The sequence below is a fragment of the Nycticebus coucang genome, chromosome 9, assembly GCF_027406575.1.
Source record: "Nycticebus coucang isolate mNycCou1 chromosome 9, mNycCou1.pri, whole genome shotgun sequence".
Classification (NCBI taxonomy): Eukaryota; Metazoa; Chordata; class Mammalia; order Primates; family Lorisidae; genus Nycticebus; species Nycticebus coucang.
In genome coordinates, this window is record NC_069788.1 from 47,976,913 (window position 1) to 48,004,096 (window position 27,184).

At 44.0% G+C, this 27,184-nt stretch overlaps 1 protein-coding gene and 1 pseudogene across 3 annotated transcripts in view; both read left to right on the top strand.

Moving 5' to 3' along the window:
* Positions 1-1,508: 1,508 nt before the first annotated feature.
* LOC128594233 (SUMO-activating enzyme subunit 2-like) lies at positions 1,509-2,929 on the top strand (annotated as a pseudogene).
* An 11,037-nt stretch (positions 2,930-13,966) lies between these two features.
* Positions 13,967-27,184, top strand: part of LOC128594084 (popy Class I histocompatibility antigen, A-1 alpha chain-like) — a 104,521-nt gene continuing 91,303 nt past the window's right edge. Inside the window, exons 1-8 of one of the 3 annotated variants that reach the window (XM_053602619.1) lie at positions 13,967-14,184; positions 14,312-14,581; positions 14,824-15,099; positions 15,688-15,963; positions 16,084-16,200; positions 16,637-16,669; positions 16,803-16,847; positions 17,007-17,380. In XM_053602619.1, coding sequence (XP_053458594.1) covers positions 14,112-14,184; positions 14,312-14,581; positions 14,824-15,099; positions 15,688-15,963; positions 16,084-16,200; positions 16,637-16,669; positions 16,803-16,847; positions 17,007-17,101 — 1,185 coding nt within the window. In that variant the 5' untranslated portion in view covers positions 13,967-14,111 and the 3' untranslated portion in view covers positions 17,102-17,380. Of the gene's footprint in view, positions 14,185-14,311; positions 14,582-14,823; positions 15,100-15,687; positions 16,201-16,636; positions 16,670-16,802; positions 16,851-17,006; positions 17,381-27,184 lie in introns of those variants that run through there. The other 2 variants (XM_053602615.1, XM_053602614.1) reach the window with 2 other exon arrangements.

Consider the following 27,184-nt stretch of genomic DNA (forward strand, 5'->3'; position numbering starts at 1 on the left):
TCTGCAGTTATTCTAATACTCTTCCCCTTGTAGGTGATGGTTTTCTTTCATCTGGCTGCTTTCAGAATTTTCTCCTTCATATTAACTTTAGTGAAATTGATTATGATGTGTCTGGGGGATGTCTTATTTGGATTGAGTCATGCTGGAGTTCTAAAACTTTCTGCTATCTGAATTTCAGAATCTCTCGGCATGTATGGAAAGTTCTCTTTCATAATCTCATGGAGAAGAGACTCTATGCCTTGTGAAGCCACTTTGTCGCTTTTGGGGATCCCTATAAGACGAGTATTGGTTTTCTTCAAATTATCCCAGAGCTCTCTGAGAGAGTGATCTGTTTTTGCCCTCCATTTCTCTTCCTCTTTGAGAGTTTGGGAGTGTTCGAACGCTTTGTCTTCAATGTCAGAAATCCTTTCTTCTGCTTGCTCCATTGTGTTACTGAGGGATTCTACTGTGTTTCTCAGATCTTTGAGGCCTACAACTTCTTGTCTCAATATGTCAAAATCTTTGGTCATTTGGTCTTTGAAGTAGTTGAATTCTTGAGATACCTTTTGGGTTACTGCCTGGGATTCTAATTTGATCTTATTTGCTATCTAGATTCTGAATTTGATTTCTGACATCTCAGCTATTTGTTTGTGCATGGGATCTTGTGCTGTGTCTGCCCCATTGATCTGCCCCATTGATCCTTGGGGGAGTTGATCTACTCTGATTATTCATATTGCCAGAGTTTTTCTGTTGATTTTGCCTCATGATTGCTTTTTCACCATTGCCTCTGGCTGTCCTTAGAGTTGGGGAGGTGTTTCTCTAAGATTAGGCCCCAGCGGGATCACTCTTTTGTTGCTGGATCTTTGTAGGGAGTGACCCTGTGTAGCTCCTCTGGGGCTGCTCTCAGCTAGGGAGTTCTGGTTGTGGAAGCAGCTCCAGAGTGTGGGACACCCGGATCCAGCAATGGAGGGTGGGGGGGGTGTACACGATTCTGGGAGTGCCTGACACCCGTGACTTTGGCTCAGAGAGCCCAAGGCTCCAGCAGTCTCTGGCCAGGAGAAGGGCTCTGTGCAGAGGCAGGGAGGGCTCCGGAGGGCACCCAGCTACCAGAGTCCCTGGCCTTTGATTGGACCTGTGTGGAGGCAGGGAGGATACAGGAGGGATGATGCGGGGTTGTGTGGCTCCCGGAGTTCCTGGTCAGGACCAGCGGGTGTGTGTTGCGGGTTGAGCTGCAACTCTTACCGGGGTCCTGGCGGGCCACGGATTCGTGGTGCAGCTCTTACGGATGTCCGGCAGGCGCTGATTGCAGCGCCAAAAAACTCTATTTCTTAAGTGTCCACCATGGGAGCTGTGAAGCGTTCCCGAGAAAGCTGGCTGTGCTATCTTCGTGATGCTGATCCTGCTCACAGCACCGAATTGTTGTGGAATGGCTCCCAATTGATCGATGGTACAGAGGAATGAGTCCTGCAGTGAAATAGTCTGAGTAACAAGGAGGACCACTTACACTTTCATGGCAATTGGCCTTTACCAAGCTTTTAAAAGATGATATCAGATATCTATTGACAATGGACAAACAATGGTAGAAAAGGAAACCTCCATTTCCATTGGACTAAGCTGAAGTACAAAGTCAAGGAGAAGAAACCAATGCATCAGATCAAAAAATGAACCTGTTAGGCCTGAAAGACCAGCAGGCTCTAGATGTAAAGAGCTATGCAAGTCTTTTTTCAAAGAGCATTGAGACATTGAAAGTTCATTTAACAGAAAAGGGGAATGGAGCTGAGCTCATATGGGACAAAGATGACCCATCTCCAATGGATTTTGTCACCTCGGCTGCAAACCTCAGGATGTATATTTTCAGTATGAATATGCAGAGCAGATTTGATATAAAATCAATGGGAGGAAACATCATTCTTGCTATTGCCACTACTAATGCAGTGATTGCTGGGTTGATAGTCTTGGAAAGGTTGAAGATTTTATCAGGAAAAATAGAGCAGTGTAGAAGAATTTTTTTGAATTAACAACCAAACCCAAGAAAGAAGCTCCCTGTGCCTTGTGCACTGGATCCTCCCAACCCCAACTGTTACATCTGTGCCAGTAAGCCGGAAGTGGCTGTGCGGCTGAATGTCCATAAAGTGACTGTCCTCACCATACAGGGTAAGATAGTGAAAGAAAAATTTGCTATGGTAGCACCAGATGTCCACACTGAAGATGGGAAAGGAACAATCCTAATATCCTCAGAAGAGGGAGAGATGGACGCTAATAATCACAAGAAGTTGTGAGAATTTGGGATTAGAAATGGCAGCTGGGAATGTGGCGCCTGTGGCTAGGGGTAGGGCACTGGCCACATATACCGGAGGTGGCAGGTTCAAACTCAAACCCAGCCCTGGCCAAAAACTTCAAAAAAAAAAAATAGTCAGGGGTTGTGGTGAGCGCCTGTAGTCCCAGCTACTTGGGAGGTGGAGGCAGGAGAATCGCTTGAGCCCAGGAGTTAGAGGTTGCTGTGAGCTGTAATGCCACAGCACTCTACCCAGGGTGACAGCTTGAGGCTCTGTCTCACAAAAAAAAAAAAAAAAAAAATGGCAGCTGGGTTCAAGCAGATGACTTCCTACAGGACTACATTTCACTGATCAACATCCTTCATAGTGATAGGAAGGATGTTGAATTTGAAGTTGTTGGTGACACCCCAGAAAAAGTAGGGCCTAAACAAGCTGCAGGTGCTGCTAAAGCATAACCAATGGCAGTGATGATGGAGCCCAGCCCTCCACCTCCACGGCACAAGAGCAAGATGACGTGCTTACAGTTGACTCAGATGAAGAAGTTTCTTCAAATAATGCTGACTTCAGTGAAGAGGAGAGAAGTCATAAGAGGAAATTGGATGAGAAAGAGAACGTCGGTGCAAAGAGGTCATGTGTAGACAGAAGAACTTGATGATGTCATAGCATTAGACTGAACAGCAGGGCCTCCTGACAGACCCTCTTCATTACGTTCATTTATCTGGGCAGAACCAGATTATTCATTATGGCCTTTGTCCCAGAGGGTAACTTTTGAGAATGATTGTGCTCCCTTTGAAAGCATTCATTTTGCTAAACTGTTAGAAACATTGCAGTATGCTGTATTAAAGTAGGAATAGAGTTTTAAAACCTTTTGAACAAAGTGTGTGCATAACCAGTCATGAGCTGAAACACCACAATGCATGTTGCCTTTTAAATGTAAATACCCTTAGGTATCATTTAATAGTTTCAAAATATTGTGGTTTAGTAAAGTTGATACCTGGTTATGAATATTATGCCTTTATTTTTGGCTAGAAGAAGAATTATTTTTAGCCTAGATTTAACCATTTTCATACTTTTTACTGACTGAAACAGATTCAAAGAAAAATCAAGTGCTATGCATTGAAACTTGTTTTTAAATGTTAAATGGCACTATGTATATTAATGTAAAATAATATTAATTTACTCAAGTTTTCAGCTTGTACTGCTTGGGTATGTCTGTGTAAGAAGCCAATTTTTGTACATTTTTACAGTTTCAGGTTATTTATATTTGATGTTTTGAAAAAATCAAATAAAACTATAATGTACTTATGCAACAAATAAATGGCATCTGCATACTTGTTAAAAAGAATAATTTATTCTGGAGAGAAACCCTATATATGTTAAAAATGTGTCAAAGGCTTTAATCAGTATATGAAACTTTTTGTACATAAAAGAATTCATTCTGGAGAGAAATCTAAATATGAACAGTGTGGCAAACCTTTATCTCACGTTCAAACCTCCCTGTACAGGGCAGAAATCCTTGAGATGTGAAGAACGTTTTAGTAACTTTACCCGGTGTTGATAACTTGCTAAGCATAAAAGAATTCACACTCGTGAGAAATCCCACAACTGTGAACAGTGTGGCAATTCCTATAACGGGAACTCAAACCTTACTACACATAACAAAATTCACCTTGGAGGGAAATCCTACCGATGTGAATAATGGGGCAAAGGTTTTTACTGGTCTTCAGCCCCTAGTAAACATAAGAGAAATCATCGCAGAGAAATAATGTAACAATGTGAAGATGTGGCATAGCCTAATGCCGGTGGTCACAGTTTCCTGTACACAATAGAATTCATGTTGAAGAGAAACTCTACAGATGTGAACACCTTGTGACAGATGTTTAACTTGTGCTCAAACCATTGTGTAAATGAGAAATTTATAACAGAGAAATCCCTGACAAATGTGAAGAAAGTTTTGATCCTATTACCAGGATTCAGTACATTTCAGTCCCTAACAGAATTCATAGAGAACTTGTATATATGTGAAGAATGTGACAAGGTCTTTGACTATTTCTCATGCTTTTCTAATCACAATTCATATGAATGAAATACTCTACAAATGTCAAGCATGTCTCAGAGGCTTAAAGTGAGGTAGGGCTGAGGAGAGACAGGGGCGGATGATACTAGGAGATCCTCTGTCCATCATAAGAGGAACAAAATGAGCAGAGGGGCTTCCACGAAAGACAAGCTGGCATTTCAAGAAGGCTTCCGAAAAGCGAACTGATGTTTGCTGTACAAACATGAGATTCGGAGGTAGAGAGGCCACAATGTGGAGATACAGCTAAGGCCACAAAAAGGAAATTTTGGAGCATGGGATCAAGTAACGTGACTGTAAGCTCAAGTGACCTATTTTCATCAACATAGTACAATTTACACCAGTTCTATCACACTACACAAATACAATGATAACTTCTGGAAATTGCCTTACTGGGATATAAAAAGGAAGACTCTCCTTCCTGGACGTTTTCCCCCATTCCAGGAAAAATCATGAATATTTACCCCCCACACCACTTAACATAGAATTGGAAAATCTGTATAAAAGGAAAGCATCTTACTAAACCCAGAGCCTTCTTTACTCTAAAGGTGTGTTTGTTCTCTGGAGTGTACTGTTCTCTAATAAACTTTGATCTTTTGCATAAAAAAATTAAAAAAAAATAAAAGTTTATCCATCTTTGCTGCCTCTGGCAAATCTTGGCCAAGTGGGGGAGGGGGTTGTGAACTAAAATTAAATCCTAATACTCTCCCTCGACTGAATGGATCCATCTTGGACATGGAGAACCCAGACAAACATTAAACTGAGCTCCTAGCCAGGAAGGAAAGAGAAGTCAGACACACTTCAGACAATAAGCTATTCATATAACAAGAGGACATAAGGCCATGCAGAGAAAGGATTAAATCACTTGTAGGCCAACCATTTGTGTAACAGATCGCTTTAGTTGGTATACTGTGTCTTGTCTCTGATCGACAGACTTCCATATCTTAAAACATTGCAATCCTTTAGACAAAACTTCATTTCTTTAATTACTCATCAAAGAGTCTTTGAAGCCACCTATGACCTGTAAGCCCCACTGTCAGGATGTCAGACCTGTGTGCATCTTTCATGTACTGATTTGTAATTTACCTGCATATCCTGTGTCTCCAAAATGTATAAAACCACCTGTAGCCCACCCACCTCAGGACCTCTTGCTCACGACTTCCTGAGTGTGGCTCCCTGAGCCATGGACACACATGTTCTACTCAGAATTAACTTCTTTGAAATTATTTTATAGTCTGGATTTTTTCTATTAACAAGTGTGACAAGGGTGACCTTTGCTCCAGTTCCCAGTAAGTTCCTATTTTCTATCTAACCCCTCCTCAGCCTGGCCATCACCGTCCATGTTCCTATTAATATTTTGATCATAACCACTCACCAAGTCTCTAAGAAGTTCCAAAGTTGCCCTCCACTTCCTGTTTTCTTCTGAACCCCCCAAATTCTTCTGAACTCTAACTGTTAGCCAGTTCCAAAGCTGCTTTGATATTTTCAGGTGTCTTTATAGCAATGCTCTACTCCTTGCTACCATTTTTCTGTATGAGTCTATTTTATGATGTTATAAAAAAGATTTGAAAAAAAAAAAGAACGATTTGGAGCTGGGTAATTTATAAAGAAAGAAAGTTTATTTAGTTCACAGGTCTGCAGGGTGTGCAAAAAGCCTGGGCCAAGAATCTGCTTCTGGTGAGGGCTTTGGAATCTTACAATTAAGGTGGAAGTCAAAGGGGGAACAGCTGTGTCACATAGTGAGTGAGGGATGAGAGAGAGGACAATGTTTCAGCGTCCTTCAAACAACTGCCGCTCCTGTGAACTAATAGAGAACTCCCTCATTACCTTGAGAGAGTAGCCAGATGTTCAAAAGGCAAATGTCTCCATGACCCAAACACCTCCCACCAGGTCTCACTTCCAACATGGGAAATTGATATGAGGTCTGGAGGAGAGAAACATTCAAGCCATGTCAGGGACCCACTTCACAGAGAAGGAGGTGCAGCCTGGTCCATGGCCATGACCCACTGGTCATATCACAATCTGCACCACCCAGGGCCATTGGCCACACTGAACTCTGGAAAGGCACAGCTTAGGACATAAGGCCATTCAGAGAAAGGATTAAATCACTTGTAAGCCAACCATTTGTGTAACAGATCGCTTTAGTTGGTATACTGTGTCTTGAACTTCTCTGTGGGGGAGGTGTGCTCTTTCAGGACACAGTGCATCTGTTGAACCAGAGACCTCCCTACAGTGCTGTGTTCTCAGTAGGAGGAACATGTGGGTCCAGAACAAAGGGGTAGAAGTGGATGTGGCTCCATGGACCACCACTTAGATTCACCCACTGGGGACTCTGCACTTCTCATCTGTGCAACTCTGGGCTCTGCAGAGTAGCAGGTTCTGCTTGCCTTCTGAGCCGGGGACAAACAAGAGCCATTGAACTACCCATTAGAGTTGCCACCCGGGAAGTTTGGACAGCACCTGCCCAGAGACCAGCAGGTGAGAAGAGGAGTCCCCTCCTCTCCAGCAGGAGTGATGGACCCTGAACCCCGGGAGGAGGCAGGGCTGCTTCACGCAGAGGGGCAGGAACGGGGACCCCAGGGACCCACTTAGGGGCTTGGGGTTTCCCCTTGTCCAACCATCAATGTGAACAGAATCATCCAGCAACTCAGCCTGAGAGGGTTTGATTTCCAAGGGCCCAGACGCCTCAGGAAGGAAGGTTTGAGTTACATCCCAGGGAATCTACCAAGGGCCCCTCCTGTGCTCTGACATCCCCAGCAGCATTGGTGCAGAGGGCCTGATTCACACAGGGTGTGCCCAGACTGTCAAGGGTCACAGCAAGGACACTGAGGCAGGCCCCATTCCTGGGAGTCAGGGGACTCCTCTGATGGCCAGCTGTGGCTCCAGGACTCCTCCATGGCCTTGCTCTCCTTAGGCCGCCTGTGCTCTGGCTGCCTGTCTCAGACCTTCCCTCCTTCACAGGGGCTCAGACTTGCATCTTGGCTGCAGCTTTCCCAGAGTTTTCTGGCTCCCTCCCCATATTGTCTGACAGGTGTGTCCCTCATTACACACTTGTGAGTTTAATTTAGTCATTGCTTCTTGGATGATCTGGACTAACAAAATCATTTCCATCTGCACACAAATGACTTCTTATTGAAACTTGTAAAATTCTTCCCTTCATCTAACTCCTCCCACACATTGGATCCACTTTGCTGATGTTTGTATTATCTCTTTGAGTTAATACATGTTTGCTATGTTAAAGCACTAAATTCTGGGGTAGTTTGTTACACAGGAGCCGACCTGTAATAAAGCTCTCTTACATTTCTACTGTTTCACAGGTATTATCTGCATCTGTTATTTCTTTGCATTTTGATAATGTTGGCTACATATGCTTTTTCCAATTCCTCTCCCTGTTCTTCTTTCATTTTAATTTATCTTTCTCCTTCCTTCTTTCTCTTTCTTCCCTCCCTCCCTCTACTTTTTCCTTTTCATTTGGAAGATTCCTAATCTATAAAATTACCCTACATGTTTATGCTGAAAGAAAGCATTATCTGGATCTAAATAATAAAAGTATAATGCTACAATATGTAGGATAAAATTAAGAAAAGAAAGTTATTAAGAGTCTGAGGAAAAAATGCCTGATAATTCTATAGCCAAGACAGTGCCCTTTGACCCTTAATTCCTCACTTTCTCTGAGTGTTGTGAGAACACATGAGCAACCTACACTCTCACACATTCCTGATAAAGGTTAAATTGGTGCAAGCACCTTGGAAATAAAATTAGCCTTAACTAGTACAGTTCAAGTATTTCCACCATATAATCCCACCATCCTACTCCTGAGCACACACTCTGGGGACCTCCTGGCCTGTGTGCCCTGACGTGTATAGGCATAGTAATGTTTGTGGGAAAAACTGGAATCAACCATATCTACAACTAAAGAAAAGTAGCAAAGGTAGCAAAAAAATAGCAAAACTGTGGTATAATTATAAAATGTATAATTTCATTTTAAAATGTAGTAAAAATGAATGACAGTCTCCCAAATCAGGGATAACTCTCCTATACATAGTGTCACCCACAGAGAAAACAAGGAGGACATGTTCAGTATATTGGACGTTTAAAAACAGGCAAAGCTAACTAACATTTAGTTTTGGGATATGGACACTTAATATAAAAATCCTTAGAGAAATGAAGACTCTGGGGTTGGGACTGGGCAGCAGCCCACGGTGGCTTCACAGGTTCTGCTTCTTATGCCAGTGGCAGGTGCCCAGGTACTTACGTGCTCATAACTCCTTGGACTGGAGTTTTTCAAACTGCACCTTGGGATGTAATTTTGATTAGTTTTTTTAAAATGAAAAGAAAATATCAAAGTTCATTGCAAAGATCCCTACTGAGAACTACGTACCGTGGAACAAAGCCACAGCCAATATTAATGCACCATGTGACAGAAAAGACCAGGATGCCATGAAAGTCGCCCTGGCTAGAACAAGGTCATTTGGCCCTCAGGTCACTGGCAACTCCGTGGATTCTCTGGTATAGAAAGGCGAACCTGACAAGCAATCCAATTCCATCTTGCAAAGGAATTAGTGTGTTACTTTTATTTACCACCCACAACCAAATTAAACTTTTACAGAATTGAAAAGCAGAGTGTTGACCAAAATAAATTAAACAGAAAAATATTATAAAAGAATAACCAGTATCTTTCTAGGAGTGATAAAAATATAGAATAACCAAAGACGGAATAGTAAATATGAATGCAAAACACACAGAGCTGCTTTAAAAAACTTTAGAAGTGGCTGGGCGCCTGTAGCCCAGTGGTTAGGGGACCAGCCACATGCACTGTGGTTGGTGGGTTCGAACCTGGCCTGGGCCTGCTAAACAACAACAACAACAACAAAAATTAGCTGGACTTTGTGGTGGGTGCCTGTAGTTGCAGTTACTACAGGGAGGCTGAGGGAAGAGAATTGCTTCAGCCCCAGAGTTGAGGTTGTTGTGAGCTATGACGCTACAGCACTCTATAGAGGGCAACAAAGTGAGACTCTGCCTCAGAAAAAAAAAAAAAAAAAAAGTCAGTGTGCTTTTGAGAACCATGTGGTATCTGAATCACTCTGACCACATCTAGTTAGAAAACACTGTGAAAGATACTAAATTTATTATAGGATGCCCAGTAACCAGCAAGTTTTTGGCAAAACCTAGTTCCTAGATTGGTGTTGACCATCTCTGCCTCCTGCATCTAATCAAATAGTTGTCATGAATAGCCGGGCGTTGTGGCGGGCGCCTGTAGTCCCAGCTACTCGGGAGGCTGAGGCAAGAGAATCGCGTAAGCCCAAGAGTTAGAGGTTGCTGTGAGCCGTGTGACGCCACAGCACTCTACCAAGGGCGGTACAGTGAGACTCTGTCTCTACAAAAAAAAAAAAAAAAAAAAAATAGTTGTCATGATAAGCTAGGTGTGCAGACTGGTGTTTGAGACTCACATTTTTCTAACTGACAAGCAATTCAGTTAGGTAAATATTTCTGAAGATGATGCTTGAGCTTCTCCTTCTTATTTCTTTTCTTAGACACTGGTACTTGCTAAGTTGCTCTGTCTGGTGTGGAACTCCAGACCTCAAGTGATCCTCCAGCCTTATCCTTCTGAGTCACTGGGAATGTAAGTGTGAGCTACTGTGCCCGGCTCTGAATCTTAGAAAAAACAAAGATAGTTGTTATTTTATAGGCATAAAAATCATTGAAGTCTTGGAACTATTTGATCCAGATACTACACGTTCTCAACATGGTAGCAACTTACTGAAGAAAACATTCTTATTAAAGACATTCGCATGGAAAACGTAGAGATATTACTGTATCTCCTTTCTCTGTGTCTAACTTCTTATGTAGCTCCTAATGCTCTGTGATGTCTGAAACTTTTAATCATTACTTTGAAAAGAGAAGTTGAAAGCATTACAGAAAAATAATTAGATAAAAGAAGCATTTGATTTACAAAATTCTGAAACAATATTATAATTTTGTTTTTGACATGTATGCAAAATCTTTGATATGCCTCCCTTCCAGAGGAGCAGGTTAAATCCCTCACTGTGAGTGGGGCCTGGACTTAATGGTTCACTTCTAACTGATAGAGCAATGAGGATGGAATAGTTGGTGACTCTGGGTGTAGGACATAAAACTCACTGAGGCTTCCACCTTGGTTCTCCCTCTCTCTTGGATCACAGCCAGTTGCTGTGTCATAAGCAACCCTCTGGAAAAGTCCATGTGCCAGGAACTGGGGCCTACTGGGACCAGCCAACAAGGAGGTGAGGTCTCTTCAACAGCCATATGAGTGAACCACGTTTCATAGCATCTCCAACCACAGTCAAGCCCTCAGATCATACAGCCTTGGCTGACAACTGGACTGTAACTTAGAGAGAGTCCTGGAGTTACGAGAACTTAAGAAAAAATCTCTTGGGTGGCGCCTGTGGCTCAGTGAGTAGGGCTCCAGCCCCATATGCCGAGGGTGGAGGGTTCAAACCCAGCCCCGGCCAAACTGCAACAAAAAAATAGCCGGGCGTTGTGGCGGGCTCCTGTAGTCCCAGCTGCTTGGGAGGCTGAGGCAAGAGAATCGCGTAAGCCCAAGAGTTAGAGGTTGCTGTGAGCCGTGTGACGCCACAGCACTCTACCCGAGGGCAGTACAGTGAGACTCTGTCTCTACAAAAAAAAAAAAAAAAGAAAAAATCTCTTGGGATTCCTGAGTATCAGAAACTATGGGAAAAACTAAATAATTGTTTTTAGAGGTGCTAAGTTTTAGGTGATTTGTTATACAGCAGTAGATAACTAATACAACTTCCAAGGAGAGGATGAATTTTTTTATTTCATATTAATATGAGGGTACAACAATTATGGTACAACGTACTCATTTGTCAGGTAAGTTCCCTGTTGTAGTTGTGCCCCTCACCCAGGAGCTGTGACATGTACCCTTACATCATGCCCATTAGGCGAGAGCCACTAACACCCTGCCCTCCTTCCTGTACCCCTTGCTCCTCCCCCCTCCCTCCTACTTGAATTAAATGGAATTTTTCTCCTGTGTGGATATTAGTTCTCTACTGGCTTCATATTAGTAGTGAATACACTAGATGCTGGCTTTTCTATTCTTATGATACTTTCACTTTATACAGGTTAATGCAAAAGATGTAAAGTTTCCATCTTTTTATGGATGAATAATATACAAATACACAGTTTATTAATCTATTCACGTGTTTATGGGCACTTAGTTTGATTCCACATCTTGGTGACTGTGAATTGAGTTGTGACAAACAATTTAGTGCAAGTGACTTTATAATAAAATGATTTTTTTCTTCTGGGTGATACCTAGTAATAGGATTGAGTGATCAAACGGAAGGTCTATTTTGAGTTCTTTGAGGAGGATTCTCCATGCTTCCTTCCAAAGCAGTGTATTTGGAAATGCATGGTGTTTGCAGTCCCACTAACAGTGTTCCCTTCTCTCCACAACCATGCCAGCATCTGCAGCTTTGGGACTTTGTGATGTGGGCTATTCTCTCTGGGGTTATGTCATATATCAGGGTGGTTTTGATCTGAGCAATTTTCATGTGTTATTTGGCCATTCCTTTGTTGAGATATTAACAGAGATATGGCCTAATGGCCTCTGTTAATTGGTTCTTTAATTTTCATACATTAATTATAAGATATTAAACATGTCATTTGCTTTTAGGATGTAAGAAGAATTTCCATGGCTAAAAAGGATGCATTGTATTACCACTCTCAACCACCCATTCATTTGAGTTCTGTTTTCAACTCTGATCCATTAAACACAAAGGGAAGATCCCGGCCACACAAGGCTGACTCTGTGATGTCCCGCAATAACCATGCCTTCCTTACGCACCTTCCCCTGGGTATTCAATGAACAGTAATGTAGATGCTGCTGTGAAGGAATTACAGATATAATTACAGTCCCAAATCAGTTGACTTTATAAGATGGTGATTATCCTGGATTGAACTGTCCTAATCAGGTGAGTTCTTCAAAGACTGGGTTTTTCTGGAGTATGAGATTCACAGGCAGAGAAAGACTCAGTGTGAGTCTTTGGGGTTTGAAAGTGGAGACTTCCTGCAGTAAAGAATGCCAGCGGCAGCCCTCCTGCCTCTCCACCCTGATAGCTGGGAATCAAACAAGGACTTCAGTCCTACAATTGCCAGAAAGTGAATTCTACCTGTGAGCTCTGTATACATTTAGTGGAGGACCCCAACCTCAAGATGAGGGCACAGCTTTGTGAAACCCTGAACAGAGAACCCATCCACATCATGCCTGGATTTCTAAGGAGCAATAAGCAAATAAATGGTCATTGTTTATAGGCAATAAATTTGTGGTAATTTGGTATACAGAAATAGAAAATTAATACACAAGCCCAAGAGATAGGCACATAATGTGTTTTTCACTGAAATGAATTTACGAACTGATATTCATTTACTTGCATAGAGCATTTTAAGTGATGAAATGATAGAATCTGACGTCAGTAGCAGGACTGGTGACCACTGTGGGGGAGAACAGTTGTGGGCAGCAGGTGAGGGGACCAGGCTAGTTCCACAGTTCAGGGGTGAGAGGTGGTGGGACTAAGGGGAGAAGGGGTCTGAGGGATGAAAGGGACAGAGGGAAGGGCTGGAGAAGCAGTAGGCAATGAACAGGATCAGAGGGAAAGAACCGTAAAGCAGCTGAATTCTCAGAATTAAATTCAGTGTTTTATAGATTTTTAATACAGAGCCTGGCAGGGTGCTCTTTGCATTTGGTAATTAACACATTTGCAGGGTTACCTAAGAAGCTAATTTCCTACTAATATTAATTACATTAAAAATACCAAGTGTCCCCTTGATATACACACAGGTTAGATGTTAATAATTCATAAAAACAGGCAATGGGTGAGCACTGGAGAAGGGCATTTTGACTGAACAAGTGCAGCTTTGAGGTGATTAAAGTTGGCAACTCCTGGTTGAAATACACAATAACAAATTGTGCTTCTTTGTATGAGCAAATGTCCTGCACTCACAAGTATAGACTAAGGGATGTGGAATGACGATAAATTTAAATACAACAACTCAGAATCCAAGTTACATAGTCCAGGAAAGTAAAAATCGGGAGCCTTGTGAGTCTAACTGTAATGAGTTTAGGCACATTGCTTTATCAAGAGGCCAAAATCAGTTCTGTTACAGATTAGATTCCTGATCATTCAGGGGTTACCAAGATTGTGCTACACACTAGTTAATAAGCAAGAAGGAAACTGGTCTCCATGAGAGTTTCTGCCAGGTGTGTTTAGACACAACTCCAGGTTTGTAGAGAAAACCACCATCTCTGCACCTCCAGTTGAAGGGTTAGCTTACCTGGCATCAAGTTCCCAGGGGATGAGTTTTGTTTGAAGAGTCCTGACCGGGAGAAAAGGAGTAGGAGGCAGAGTCAAGGTCAGGGAGAGGTTCTGGGAAGGAGCTGGACCCAGACTGGGGGTCAGTCCTGGGCCAGGCTCAGGAGACAGGGTGACAAACAGTGCTTGGTGCGGGAGAAGCAGGGTCAGGGCAAAGGTTCAGGTTCTGGGCGTGGGTTTCAGTCCTAAGAGCAGCGTCCGGTCTCCCTGACCTTGACTCTGCCTCAAAGTTTCGTTTCTTCCTCTCCTAACCCTGGTCAGGTCCTTCTTCCTGGATACTGATGATGTGACACCAGTTCTCACTCCCCATTGGGTGTGGGTTTCCAGAGAAGCTAATCAGCGTCGCCGCGGTTCCCGGTTATTAAGTGACCGCAGAGCTACCCGGACTCAGCGCCGCCTCAGACTCCGAGGATGGGGGTCACGGCGCCCCGAACCCTCCTCCTGCTGCTGTCGGCGGCCCTGGCCCTGACCGAGACCTGGGCGGGTGAGTGCGGGGTCGGGAGGGAAACGGCCTCCGCGGGGAGGACGAGGGGACCGCCCGGCGGGGACGCAGGTCCGGGGAGCCGCGCCGGGAGAGGGTCGCGCCGGGTCTCAGCCCCTCCCGCCCCCAGGCTCCCACTCCCTGCGGTATTTCTCCACCTCCGTGTCCCGGCCCGGCCGCGGGAAGCCCCGGTTCATCGCCGTCGGCTACGTGGACGACACGCAGTTCGTGCGGTTCGACAGCGACGCGGAGAATCCGAGGATGGAGCCGCGGGCGCCGTGGATGGAGCGGGAGGGGCCGGAGTATTGGGAGCGGGAGACACGGACCGCCAAGGGCAACGCACAGAATGTCCGAGTGGCCCTGGAGACCCTGCGCGGCTACTACAACCAGAGCGAGGGCGGTGAGTGACCCCGGGACCGGTCACAGGTCACGACCCCTCCCCGCTCCACAGACAACCCCGGGTCGCCGCATTTACAGGGTCCCAGAGTCACCCCGAGGCTGCGGGACCCCTGAGACCTTCAACCCGGGAAGATCCCGCGGGGACTTTCACCCAGTTTCGTTTTCAGTTTGGGACAAAATCCCCGCGGGTTGGTCGGGGCTGGTGGGGCCGGTGGGCGCGGCTGACCGCGGGGGCGGGTCCAGGGTCTCACACCATCCAGAGGATGTTCGGCTGCGACGTGGGGCCGGACGGGCGCCTCCTCCGCGGGTATCAGCAGCACGCCTACGACGGCGCCGACTACATCGCCCTGAACGAGGACAGGCGCTCCTGGACCGCGGCGGACACGGCGGCTCAGATCACCCAGCGCAAGTGGGAGGCGGCCGGTGTGGCGGAGAGACACAGGGATTACCTGGAGGGCACGTGCGTGGAGTGGCTCCGCAGATACCTGGACAACGGGAAGGACACGCTGCAGCGCGCGGGTACGTGGCGAGCAGGGCGCCTCCCACATCTCCCGTGGGTCTCCCTGCTCCCCGTGCACAAGGAGGGGAGGAAAATGGGTCCGACGCTAGAATATCGCCGTCGCTCTGATCCAGAGCAGGAAGATGCCCCCTCAGTGTCCAGATCCTTTCCTGGAGAGTGACTCTGAGGGACCGGCCTTCCCTCTGGGACAGTTAAGGGATGAAGTCTCCCAGGGAACAGAGGAACGGACAGTCCCTGAAATACTGGTCAGCGGTTTCCTCTGACGCTGCAGCAGCCTTGGGCACCATGACCTTTACTCTCAGGCCTTGGTCTCTGGTTCACTCAGTGTGTTTGGAGGTCTGATTCCAGCCCTTCTGGGTCACTCAACCTCCACTCTGGTCAGGACCAGAAGTCCCTGTTCTCTTAGAGACCGGAAGTTTCAAGGAACACGAGATCATCCCAGACCCCTGGGTCCAGGCTGGCGTCTGGATTTTGCACTCCTTTGCCCACCCCATTTGTCCTGTCCATTCACAGGATGTCACATGAGCGCTGCTGGAGTGTCCCACAAGGGATGCAAAGTGCCTGAATTTTCTGACTCTTCTCCTCAGATCCCCCAAAGGCACATGTGACCCACCACCCCATCTCTGACCATGAGGCTACCCTGAGGTGCTGGGCTCTGGGCTTCTACCCTGCGGAGATCACACTGACCTGGCAACGGGATGGGGAGGACCAGACCCAGGACATGGAGCTTATAGAGACCAGGCCTGCTGGGGATGGAACCTTCCAGAAGTGGGCAGCTGTGGTGGTGCCTTCTGGAGAGGAGCAGAGATACACGTGCCATGTGCAGCATGAGGGGCTGCGGGAACCCCGCACCCTAAGATGGGGTAAGAGGGGGTTGGGAACATGTTTTTTCTCAGGAAAAGCAGGCGCCCTTCTGGAGTCCTTTAGCAGGGTCAGGGCTGCAGCCTGGGGTCTGGGCCCCTCACCTTCCTGTCCTTCCCCAGAGCCATCTTCCCAGCCCAGCATCCTCATGGTGGGCATCATTGCTGGCCTGGTTCTCCTTGGAACTGTGCTGACTGGATCTGTGGTTGCCGCTGTGATGTGGAGGAAGAAGAGCTCAGGTAGGGAAGGGGTGAGGGGCAGGGTCTGAATTTTCTTGTCCCACTGGGGTTTCAACCCCAGGTAGCAGGGTGCCCCAACCCATTATTGGGAAGTGTCATCTACACACATTTGCTTCCCCAGTCTGGGACTCTATGTGCCAACACTTACTCTTTAGTGTAGCACATGTGACAAATGAAGGATAGTTTTAATGTGATGATTGTGGTGATGGGGACCTGATCCCAGTAGTCATAGGTCAGAGAAGAGGGATCTTGCTCAGGACAGACCTCCAGGAGGGCAGTTGATCCATTTTTCCTTCCCCTGTGATTCCTGACCCTGCCCTGGGTCTTCAGTCAGAGTTCTGGAAACCTCTCTGGGATCCAAGATCAGGGGGTTTCCTCTAGGACCTCATGGCCCTGCCTGCTCCCTGGCCACTCAAAGGACATTTTCTTCCCACAGGTGGAAAAGGAGGGATCTACACTCAGGCTGCAAGTAAGTATGGGGGGCGGTGATCTGTGAGGCCTCTAGGATAGTGTAGACAGGAGCTCTTGGTGGAGCTCCCAGCCACATGATTCCTCCTGTAGCCACATCTTCTGTGGGCTCTGACCGTTTTGTTCTACCCCAGGTGGTGACAGTCCCCAGGGATCCGATGTGTCTCTCATAGATGGTAAAGGTGAGACCCAAGGGCCTGATATAAGGATGGAGTGGGACAGAGGGGACACAGCTGGTCTGTGGGGATTCTTTGATGGGACATTTTGAGTATGTGGTGGGCTGGTCAGTGTCACCACTTGCTGTGACTAATCTGAATTTGTTCCTTATTTTTTTCTATAGACTGAGACAGCTGCCTTGTGTGGAACTAAGTGTTCACACCTCCTCTTTGTGACTTCAAGAGTCTCTGACTTCTCTTTCTGCAAATGCTTCTGAAAGGGTCTGCATCCCTGTTTGCCCAATGTGAGGAGGTGGTGAGGGCAGCTTACCGCCATGTCCATAGTGACCGCTTCTCCCATACTGACAGGATAATCCCTTCCTGATTGTCTTATCTGCTGCAGAGAGGTGGGGGTGGGAGGTCTTCATCCCTGTCTCAACTTCATGGTGCACAGTTGCTTTCCTTCTGAAAAGAAGAATTTGTATATAAATTTGTTTTCTCAAAATTTTTCAACGAGGGAGGTAAGAAGTGAAATAAAAGGACAACCTGAGAACCTTGCAGAATTGGTTTTTGCTGTGCTGAGTCTGCTGTAGGTGGAGACAGTTAAAGGCCATGAGGAGCAGAGTGTGGATGGGGCCTGTGCCCAGTCAGTACTCAGTTCATCATGGGCTTCATGTGGTCACTACTTGGCAGGGTCATCGTCACTGCTCCATTGTTCCTGTTCCTTCAGTAGAATCTTTTCCCAGCAGGACCTGTGATCACAGAGGCTGACACATGGCCCAGGGCAGCCCCTGCACACAGGAGTCTGTGATATGAAGAGAGAGAATTTTCACACCTGTCCAGCTCTTGCTCTCCTTCTAGGGCTTTTTCCTACATGGCATTTTCCATCTTTCCCCAACCTTTTTATTTTATTTTTAGTTTTTATGAGTACAGAATAGCTGTCTACATTTATGGAGTACATGTGATGTTTTGATGCAATCATACAATATGTAATGATCCAGTCTGGATAATTAGGATACCCATCACTTCAAACATTTATCACTTGTAGAAAACATTCTAAATTAGATTAGACTAAGTGTTTTCTTCTCATTATTTTGAAATACACAAATCAGTGTATTAAAACTTTTTTTGTGACAGGGTCTCTCTTGTATAGGCTAGAGTGCAGTGGCGTCATCAGAGCTCACTGCAACCTCAAACTTCTGGGCTCAAACATTCCTTCTGCCTCAGCCCCCTGAGTAGCTAAGACTGAAGATGCTTACCCCATGCTCAGCTAATTAAAAAAAAATTTTTTTTTTTTAGAGAGGGGCCTCACTATTGCCCAGGCTGGTTTTGAACTCATGGCCTCAAGCGATCCTGCCACACGTATGAGCCACTGCATCCAGCCTATTGTTAACTATCATTGCTGTGTTGTGCCTCTGAACACTACGTCTCATTTCTTGTATCTGTTTTCGTACCCATTAACCAACTTTCTTCATTTCTCCCTCTACATTACCCTTCCCAGCCTCTGGTGACTACCATCCTATTTACTACCTCCATGAGATCAATTTTTTAGCTTTCACTTGCCAGAGAGAACACAAACATTTTTCTTTCTGTCCCTGGCTTATTGCACTTAATACAGTGTCCTCCGGTTCTATCCACGTTGCTGCACCCAACCTTTTTAAAGGAACCAGTATCTGGGATTAGCAGAGAGGAGGGTTCCCATCACTTTCCATCTTAGGTAAATTTCTTTTTCTGCTCTGCTCTACCCTCCTTGCCCATAGTTTTAGTAACCTTAGTACTGACTCCATTCCAAACTCATGGATTTCTAAAGCAAGCTCTAAGTTAGATTTATACTTATTTGCAAAATTGAACCCATTGTTCAATTTCTCTCCTCAGGATTGTTCTGAGGAGAGAAATATCACTGTGTGCTGCAGTGTGCAGGAGGGTCAGTGTGGAGGGGAGGGTGGGGCAGACTACACACAGCAGAGGGGACAAAAGCACAGGTGACACCAATGACCATGTGAGAAGTTTGTCAGATGTAGGACAGTGACTTTGCTTCTGGGAAACATCATTGAAGTGAAAAGCAGAAAAATTACAAGCTTTGTGGAGCATGTGTTCTAGTGGGAAGAGACAGACTATTCTGTGGGTTTTGTTGCAAAGGTGATAATTGAGGAAAGATTTGAAGGACATGATGAATTATCAACTAAGGATCCCTGGAGAAGTTCTTTCCAGGCAGGGGGGACCTTCAGCCCAAATGCACTGGAGCAGAAAGGTGTCTGCTTTCTGGGAAGAGCAGGAAGCCGGGAGGACTGGACGGAGAGTCACTGAGATGAGGTCAGGGCGGGGGCTGGAGCAAGTAAGCCTGGAGGGTGTGGGAAGGGTAAGACCTTCGCTCTGAATGAGACGGGGAGTTAGAGGACAGTTTTGAGCAGAAGAGGGACATGGTATGAAATCTTTTTTAAAAGGGTCTCTCTGGCTACTGTGCTGAGAACTGAACTGAAACGTGGGGGATGAGCAAGGAGTAGAGAAAATAGCAAGAAAAGGACGCAGGGTTGCAGCGTGCAGATGGTGGCTGAGGAGTAGAAATCAGGGAAAGTGAGGGGTTCTGGATACATTTTGGAGTTGGACTTTACAGTATCTCCTAGTGCATCTAGGACACCCAGGACACAAGAGTTTGTGGAGACCAGGCCTGCAGGGGACCAAAGAACCTTCCAGAAGTGGAGTATGAGGAAGAGGAGTCCAGGAGGATACCCACAGCTGTGGGCTGTGTGAGCTGAAAATGCAATCCCATTTATAATAGCTGGAAAAAAAAATATACTAGGAATAAATTTAACCAAGAAAGTGAAAGATCTCTACCGAAACAAAACTACAAAAGTGAAAAGAGAGAAAGAAATGAGCTTCAAGGAGGATGGTGAAGAGGCTTTTGAATAAAAAAGTCTGGAGGGGCCATGCAAACATTTTGAAAATACTATAATTCAATTAATCAAGCATATCCTACACAAAGTGGTTTCTATATTTAGACATAGTATAAACACTGCACCACAGATACCCCGAGTATCTGTCAAAGAACCAGAAAGAAGATATTTACACCTTGACACTACCTTTGTGTCTGTCTCTTCTCAGTGTGAGGAAGACCCACTTCCAATTCTCTGGAGCGCGCCAACCTTTCTCTTTTGCTCTTAAATAAACTTTGTTATACTGAAGTCTGTGCAAAGTTACTTCTGGTGCTGCTCCTGTTTTGATTTCAGTTTCTACTCATTTTCTCTTTCTATTTAAGCCATACATTGGTTGAACTTACTATTTCCACCAAACAATCAAATCAGGTCACATGGGTTCAGGGAACCAGGACCCAATTCCCCAACAAAAACACTGTTGAAAAAATTGAACAGGACACAAGGAAATGGAAAGACATTCAGGAGAAGGAGAAAGATGGCTGAGCAGACACATAGGCTGCCAAAGTGTGTCAGAAAGAAGAAAAGTTTTAGAAAAAAAGCCAAAAGGACAGGGAAGAGCTTTGTTATGCTTGTGGGCTGACCACCTCTGCCTGGTCGAGAAACTGGGAATGCGTCCTCAGACGCTGTGTCTCATCCTTGGCTATAGCCCGGCTGCTGCCCGGGTCATAGATCTGTGTGGCCTTTTAAATGATTGTGTGAAGATGAAAATGGATTCAAATTAATACGTGACTTATCTATCAAAGCAATAGAAGATTCCTCACATCACCTTCCAGTAGCTCAATTTAGTTTTGGGCAGGAGCAGAACAAGTGAAATACAGACAATTGAAGAGAAGAAAACCCCATTTTGGACCTGTCTTTCTCCTTGACTACTGCTTACCCCCGTCTTTCTCCTTGTTTTAACTTTGCTCTGAATTTATCAATAAAGACCAAAAAAATAGAATGTATATTTAGGAGCTTTATACAAAGAAATTTGCCTTGAAAGCTGCTATTCTGGGTGGCGCCTGTGGCTCAAGGAGTAGGGCGCCGGTCCCATATGCCGGAGGTGGTGGGTTCAAACCCAGCCCTGGCCAAAAAAAAAAAAAAGATTGTTATTCAGCAATAGATTACCAGAACACACCCATCTAATCTATTCCTGTGTTTATGTTTTTATTTATGGTCTGTCTTATCAGATTGTAGCACCAGGGAGCAGGTGTTTGATGAAATGATCTCCGGGCCTAGAATAATACCTGGCACAGAGACACTCACTGATTAGTTGTTACCTGAAGGAATAACTACCGTGACCAACATTTCTTTTTTTTTTTTTTTTTTTTTTAGAGACAGAGTCTCACTGTACCACCCTTGGTAGAGTGCCGTGGCGTCACACGGCTCACAGCAACCTCTAACTCTTGGGCTTACGCGATTCTCTTGCCTCAGCCTCCCGAGTAGCTGGGACTACAGGCGCCCGCCACAACGCCCGGCTATTTTTTTTTTTTGTTGTTGTTGCAGTTTGGCCGGGGCCGGGTTTGAACCCGCCACCCTCGGCATATGGGGCCGGCGCCCTACTCACTGAGCCACAGGCGCCGCCCCCAACATTTCTTAAAGCTGGGTCTGAGACTGAAAAGGGGGCTTTGGTTTGGGCGGTTGTATTGTCAGCTTAGGCTGCCATAACAAAGATCACAGAGGGGGTGGCTTAGGCAACAGAAACTTGTTTCTATAATTCAGGAGTGTGGAAGTCTGAGATCAGGGTGCCAGCAGATTCAGCTCCTGGTGAGGGCCCCCTTCCTGGCTGGCAGGCAGCTCCCTTCTTGTTATCTCCTCACATGGTGAGGAGGGCAGGAGCTCCAGTCTCTTCCTTGTCATAATCCCATCATGGGGGTTCCAACCTCTGCACCTGATTTGAATCTAGGCTCCACTTCCTAATACCATTACACTGGGTGTTAGAGCTTTGAGATATGAATTTTGGGGTGACACAAATATTCATTCCATAACAAAGTCTTTTCTTTTTAATTGTTAAATCATAGCTGTATATATTAGTGCAATCAAGGGGTACAATGAGCTGGTTTCATATACAATCTGAAATATTCTCATTAAACTGTTCAATGTACCATTCATGGCATTTTCTTAGTTATTGTATGTAGACATTTGTATTCTGCATTTAGTAAGTTTCTCCAGTACCCATTCTAAGATGCACCATAGGTGTGGCCCCAGCCATTACCTTCCCTTCACCTAACCTCCTCCCTCCCTTCCCCTCCCTTGGCCCTTTCCCTATATTCTTGTGCTATAGTTGGGTTATAGCCTTCGTGTGAAAGCCATAAATTAGCTTCATAGTAGGGCTGAGTACATCGGATACTTTTCCTTCCATTCCTGAGATACTTTGCTAAGAAGAATATGTTCCAGCTCCATTCATGTAAACATGAAAGAGGTAAAGTCTCCATCTTTCTTTAAGGCTCCATAATATTCCATGGTATACATGTACCACAATTTGCTAGTCCATTCGTGGGTCGATGGGCACTTGGGCTTCTTCCATGACTTAGCAATTATGAATTGGGCTGCGATAAACATTCTGGTACAGATGTCTTTGTTGTGTTGTGATTTTTGGTCTTCTGGGTATATACCTAGTAAAGGAATTATAGGATCGAATGGCAGGTCTATTTTTAGATCTCTAAGTATTCCCCAAACATCTTTCCAAAAGGAACGTATTAGTGTGCATTCCCACCAGCAGTGTAGAAGTGTGCCCTTTTCTCCACATCCACGTCAACATCTCTGGTTTTGGGATTTTGTTATGTGGGCTACTCTTACTGGGGTGATATCTCAAAGTAGTTTGATTTGCATTTCTCTGATGATGAGAGACTTGACTGTTGTAAGGATGATGAGCTTTTTTTCATGTGTTTGTAGATCGTGCATCTGTCTTCTTTAGAGAAGTTTCTCTTCAAGTCCTTCGTCCCCCTGAGATGGGATCACTTGTTCTTTTCTTGCTAATATGTTTGAGTTCTCTGTGGATTCTGGTTATTAAACCTTTATTGGAGGTATAACCTGCAAATATCTTCTCCCATTCTGAGGGCTGTCTGCTTGCTTTACTCACTATGTTCTTGGCTGTGCAGAAGCTTTTCAGTTTGATCAGGTCCCAGTAGTGTTTTTTTGATACTGCTTCAGTTGCCTGGGTTGTCCTCCTCATAATATATTCACCCAGGCCAATTTCTTCAAGAGTTTTGCCTGCACTTTCTTCACATATTTTTATAGTTTCATGTCTTACGTTTAAATCTTTTATCCAGTGAGAGTCTATCTTAGTTAATGGTGAAAGATGTGGGTCCAGTTTCAGTCTTCTGCAGGTTGCCAGCCAGTTCACCCAGCACCATTTGTTAAATAGGGAATCTTTTCCCCACTGAATGTTTTTTTTTTTTGATAATTAACATTTATGCACTTTACCAGAATGCTCAATTCATAGAGCAAACCCTAATGGATATGAACAACTTAATATCTTCGTGCACTATAATAGTCGGAGATTTTTAACACCCCTTTGACAGTTTTTGTTTTTTTTTTTTACTGTTGGGGATTCATTGAGGGTACAATAAGCCAGGTTACACTGATTGTAATTCTTAGGTAAAGTCCCTCTTGCAATCATGTCTTGCCCCCATAAAGTGTGACACACACCAAGGCCCCACCCCCCTACCTCCATCCCTCTTTCTGCTTCCCCCCCATAACCTTAATTGTCATTAATTGTCCTCATATCAAAATTGAGTACATAGGATTCATGCTTCTCCATTCTTGTGATGCTTTACTAAGAATAATGTCTTCCACGTCCATCCAGGTTAATATGAAGGATGTAAAGTCTCCATTTTTTTTAATGGCTGAATAGTATTCCATGGTATACATATACTACAGCTTGTTAATCCATTCCTGGGTTGGTGGGCATTTAGGCTGTTTCTACATTTTGGCGATTGTAAATTGAGCTGCAATAAACAGTCTAGTACAAGTGTCCTTATGATAAAAGGATTTCTTTCCTTCTGGGTAGATGCCCAGTAATGGGATTGCAGGATCAAACGGGAGGTCTAGCTTGAGTGCTTTGAGGTTTCTCCATACTTCCTTCCAGAAAGGTTGTACTAGTTTGCAGTCCCACCAGCAGTGTAAAAGTGTTCCCTTCTCTCCACATCCACGCCAGCATCTGCAGTTTTGAGATTTTGTGATGTGGGCCATTCTCACTGGGGTTAGATGATATCTCAGGGTTGTTTTGATTTGCATTTCTCTAATATATAGAGATGATGAACATTTTTTCATGTGTTTGTTAGCCATTCGTCTGTCGTCTTTAGAGAAAGTTCTTTTCATGTCTCTTGCCCATTGATATAAGGGATTGTTGGCTTTTTTCATGTGGATTACTTTGAGTTCTCTATAGATCCTAGTTATCAAGCTTTTGTCTGATTGAAAATATGCAAATATCCTTTCCCATTGTGTAGGTTGTCTCTTTGCTTTGGTTATTGTCTCCTTAGCAGTACAGAAGCTTTTCAGTTTAATGAAGTCCCATTTGTTTATTTTCGTTGTTGTTGCAATTGCCATGGCAGTCTTCTTCATGAAGTCTTTCCCCAGGCCAATATCTTCCAGTGTTTTTCCTATGCTTTCTTGGAGGGTTTTTATTGTTTCATGCCTTAAGTTTAAGTCCTTTATCCATCTTGAATCAATTTTTGTGAGTGGGGAAAGGTGTGGGTCCAGTTTCAGTCTTTTACATGTAGACATCCAGTTCTCCCAACACCATTTATTGAATAGGGAGTCTTTCCCCCAAGGTATGTTCTTGTTTGGTTTATCAAAGATTAGGTGGTTGTAAGATGTTAGTTTCATTTCTTGGTTTTCCATTCGATTCCAAGTGTCTATGTCTCTGTTTTTGTGCCAGTACCATGCTGTGTTGAGCACTATGGCTTTGTAGTACAGACTAAAATCTGGTATGTTGATGCCCCCAGCTTTATTTTTGTTACAGAGAACTGCCTTAGCTATACGGGGTTTTTTCCAGTTCCATACAAAACGCAGAATCATTTTTTCCAAATCTTGAAAGTATGATGTTGGTATTTTGATAGGAATGGCATTGAATAGGTAGATTGCTTTGGGAAGTATGGACATTTTAACAATGTTGATTCTTCCCATCCATGAGCATGGTAAGTTCTTCCATTTGTTAATATCCTCTGCTATTTCCTTTCTGAGGATTTCATAGTTTTCTTTATACAGGTCCTTCACCTCCTTCGTTAGGTATATTCCTAGGTATTTGATTTTCTTTGAAACTATGGTGAAGGGAGTTGTGTCCTTAATTAGCTTCTCATCTTGACTGTTATTGGTGTACACAAAGGCTACTGACTTGTGGACATTGATTTTATATCCTGAAACATTACTGTATTTTTTGATGACTTCTAGGAGTCTTGTGGTTGAGTCTTTGGGGTTCTCTAAGTATAAGATCATGTCATCAGCAAAGAGGGAGAGTTTGACCTCCTCTGCTCCCATTTGGATTCCCTTTATTTCCTTGTCTTGCCTAATTGTATTGGCTAGAACTTCCAGCACTATGTTGAATAGTAAAGGTGACAGAGGACAACCTTGTCTGGTTCCAGTTCTAAGAGGAAAAGCTTTCAGTTTTACTCCATTCAGTAAAATATTGGCTGTGGGTTTGTCATAGATAGCTTCAATCAGTTTTAGAAATGTGCCACCTATGCCTATACTCTTCAGTGTTCTAATTAGAAAAGGATGCTGGATTTTATCAAATGCTTTTTCTGCATCTATTGAGAGGATCATGTGATCTTTATTTTTGCCTCTGTTAATATGGTGGATAACGTTTATAGACTTGCGTATGTTAAACCAGCCTTGCATCCCTGGGATGAAGCCTACTTGATCATGATGAATGACTTTTTTGATGATAAGCTGTAATCTATTGGCTAGGATTTTATTGAGAATTTTTGCGTCTATGTTCATGAGTGAGATTGGTCTGAAATTCTCCTTTTTGTTTGGGTCTTTTCCTGGTTTTGGTATCAGGGTGATGTTTGCTTCATAGAATGTGTTGGGGAAGATTTCTTCTTCCTCAATTTTTGGGAATAATTTCTGCAGTACAGGAATAAGCTCTTCCTTGAAGGTTTGATAGAATTCTGGAGTGAAGCCATCTGGACCAGGGCATTTTTTGGTTGGAAGATTTTTTATTGTTTCTTTGATCTCAGTGCTTGAAATTGGTCTGTTGAGGAGCTCTATTTCTTCCTGGCTGAGTCTAGGGAGAGGGTGTGATTCCAAATATTGATCCATTTCTTTCACATTGTCAAATTTCTGGGCATAGAGTTTCTGGTAGTATTCAGAGATGATCTCTTGTATCTCTGTGGGATCAGTTGTTATTTCCCCTTTATCATTTCTGATTGAGTTTACTAGAGATTTTACTTTTCTATTCCTCGTTAGTCTGGCCAATGGTTTATCTATTTTATTTATGTTTTCAAAAAACCAACTGCTTGTTTCATTAATTTTCTGAATGATTCTTTTGTTTTCAATTTCATTGATCTCTGATTTGATTTTGGATATTTCTTTTCTTCTACTGAGTTTAGGCTTAGATTGTTCTTCTTTTTCCAATTCCATAAAATCTCTTGTGAGATTGTTGATGTGCTCTCTTTCTGTTTTTTGAATAGGCATCTAAAACGATGAATTTTCCTCTCAAAACTGCTTTTGCAGTATCCCACAGATTTTGGTAGCTTGTGTCTTCATTGTTGTTATGCTCAAGGAAGTTAATGATTTCCTGTTTTATTTCTTCCTTCACCCATCTGTTATTCAACAGAAGATTGTTTAGTTTCCATGCCTTTGAGTGGGGTCGAGCATTTTTGTTAGAGTTGAGTTCCACCTTTAGTGCCTTATGGTCTGAGAAGATACAAGGTAAAATTTCAATTCTTTTGATTCTGTTGATATTTGTTTTGTGTCCCAGGATATGATCAATTTTGGAGAATGTTCCATGGGGTGATGAGAAGAATGTATATTCTTTATCTTTGGGATAGAGTGTTCTATATGCGTCTATCAAGCACAGTTGTTCTAGGGTCTCATTTAAGTCTCTTATATCCTTGTTTATTTTCTGTTTAGAGGATTTGTCCAGCTCTGTAAGAGGAGTGTTAAAGTCCCCTGTTATTATGGTATTATCAGATATCATATTGCTCAGACTGAGTAAGGTCTGTTTCAAGAATCTGGGAGCATTTAAATTGGGTGCATAGATATTTAGAATTGAAATGTCTTCTTGTTGTATTTTTCCTTTGACCAATATAAAATGACTGTCTTTGTCTTTTTTGACTTTAGTTGCTTTAAATCCACATGTATCTGAAAATAAGATTGCAACTCCTCTTTTCTTCTGAATTCCATTTGCCTGAAAAATTGTCTTCCAACCCTTGACTCGGAGCTTGAATTTGTCTTTTGAAGCCAGGTGTGTTTCTTGCAGACAGCAAATGGATGGCTTGTGTT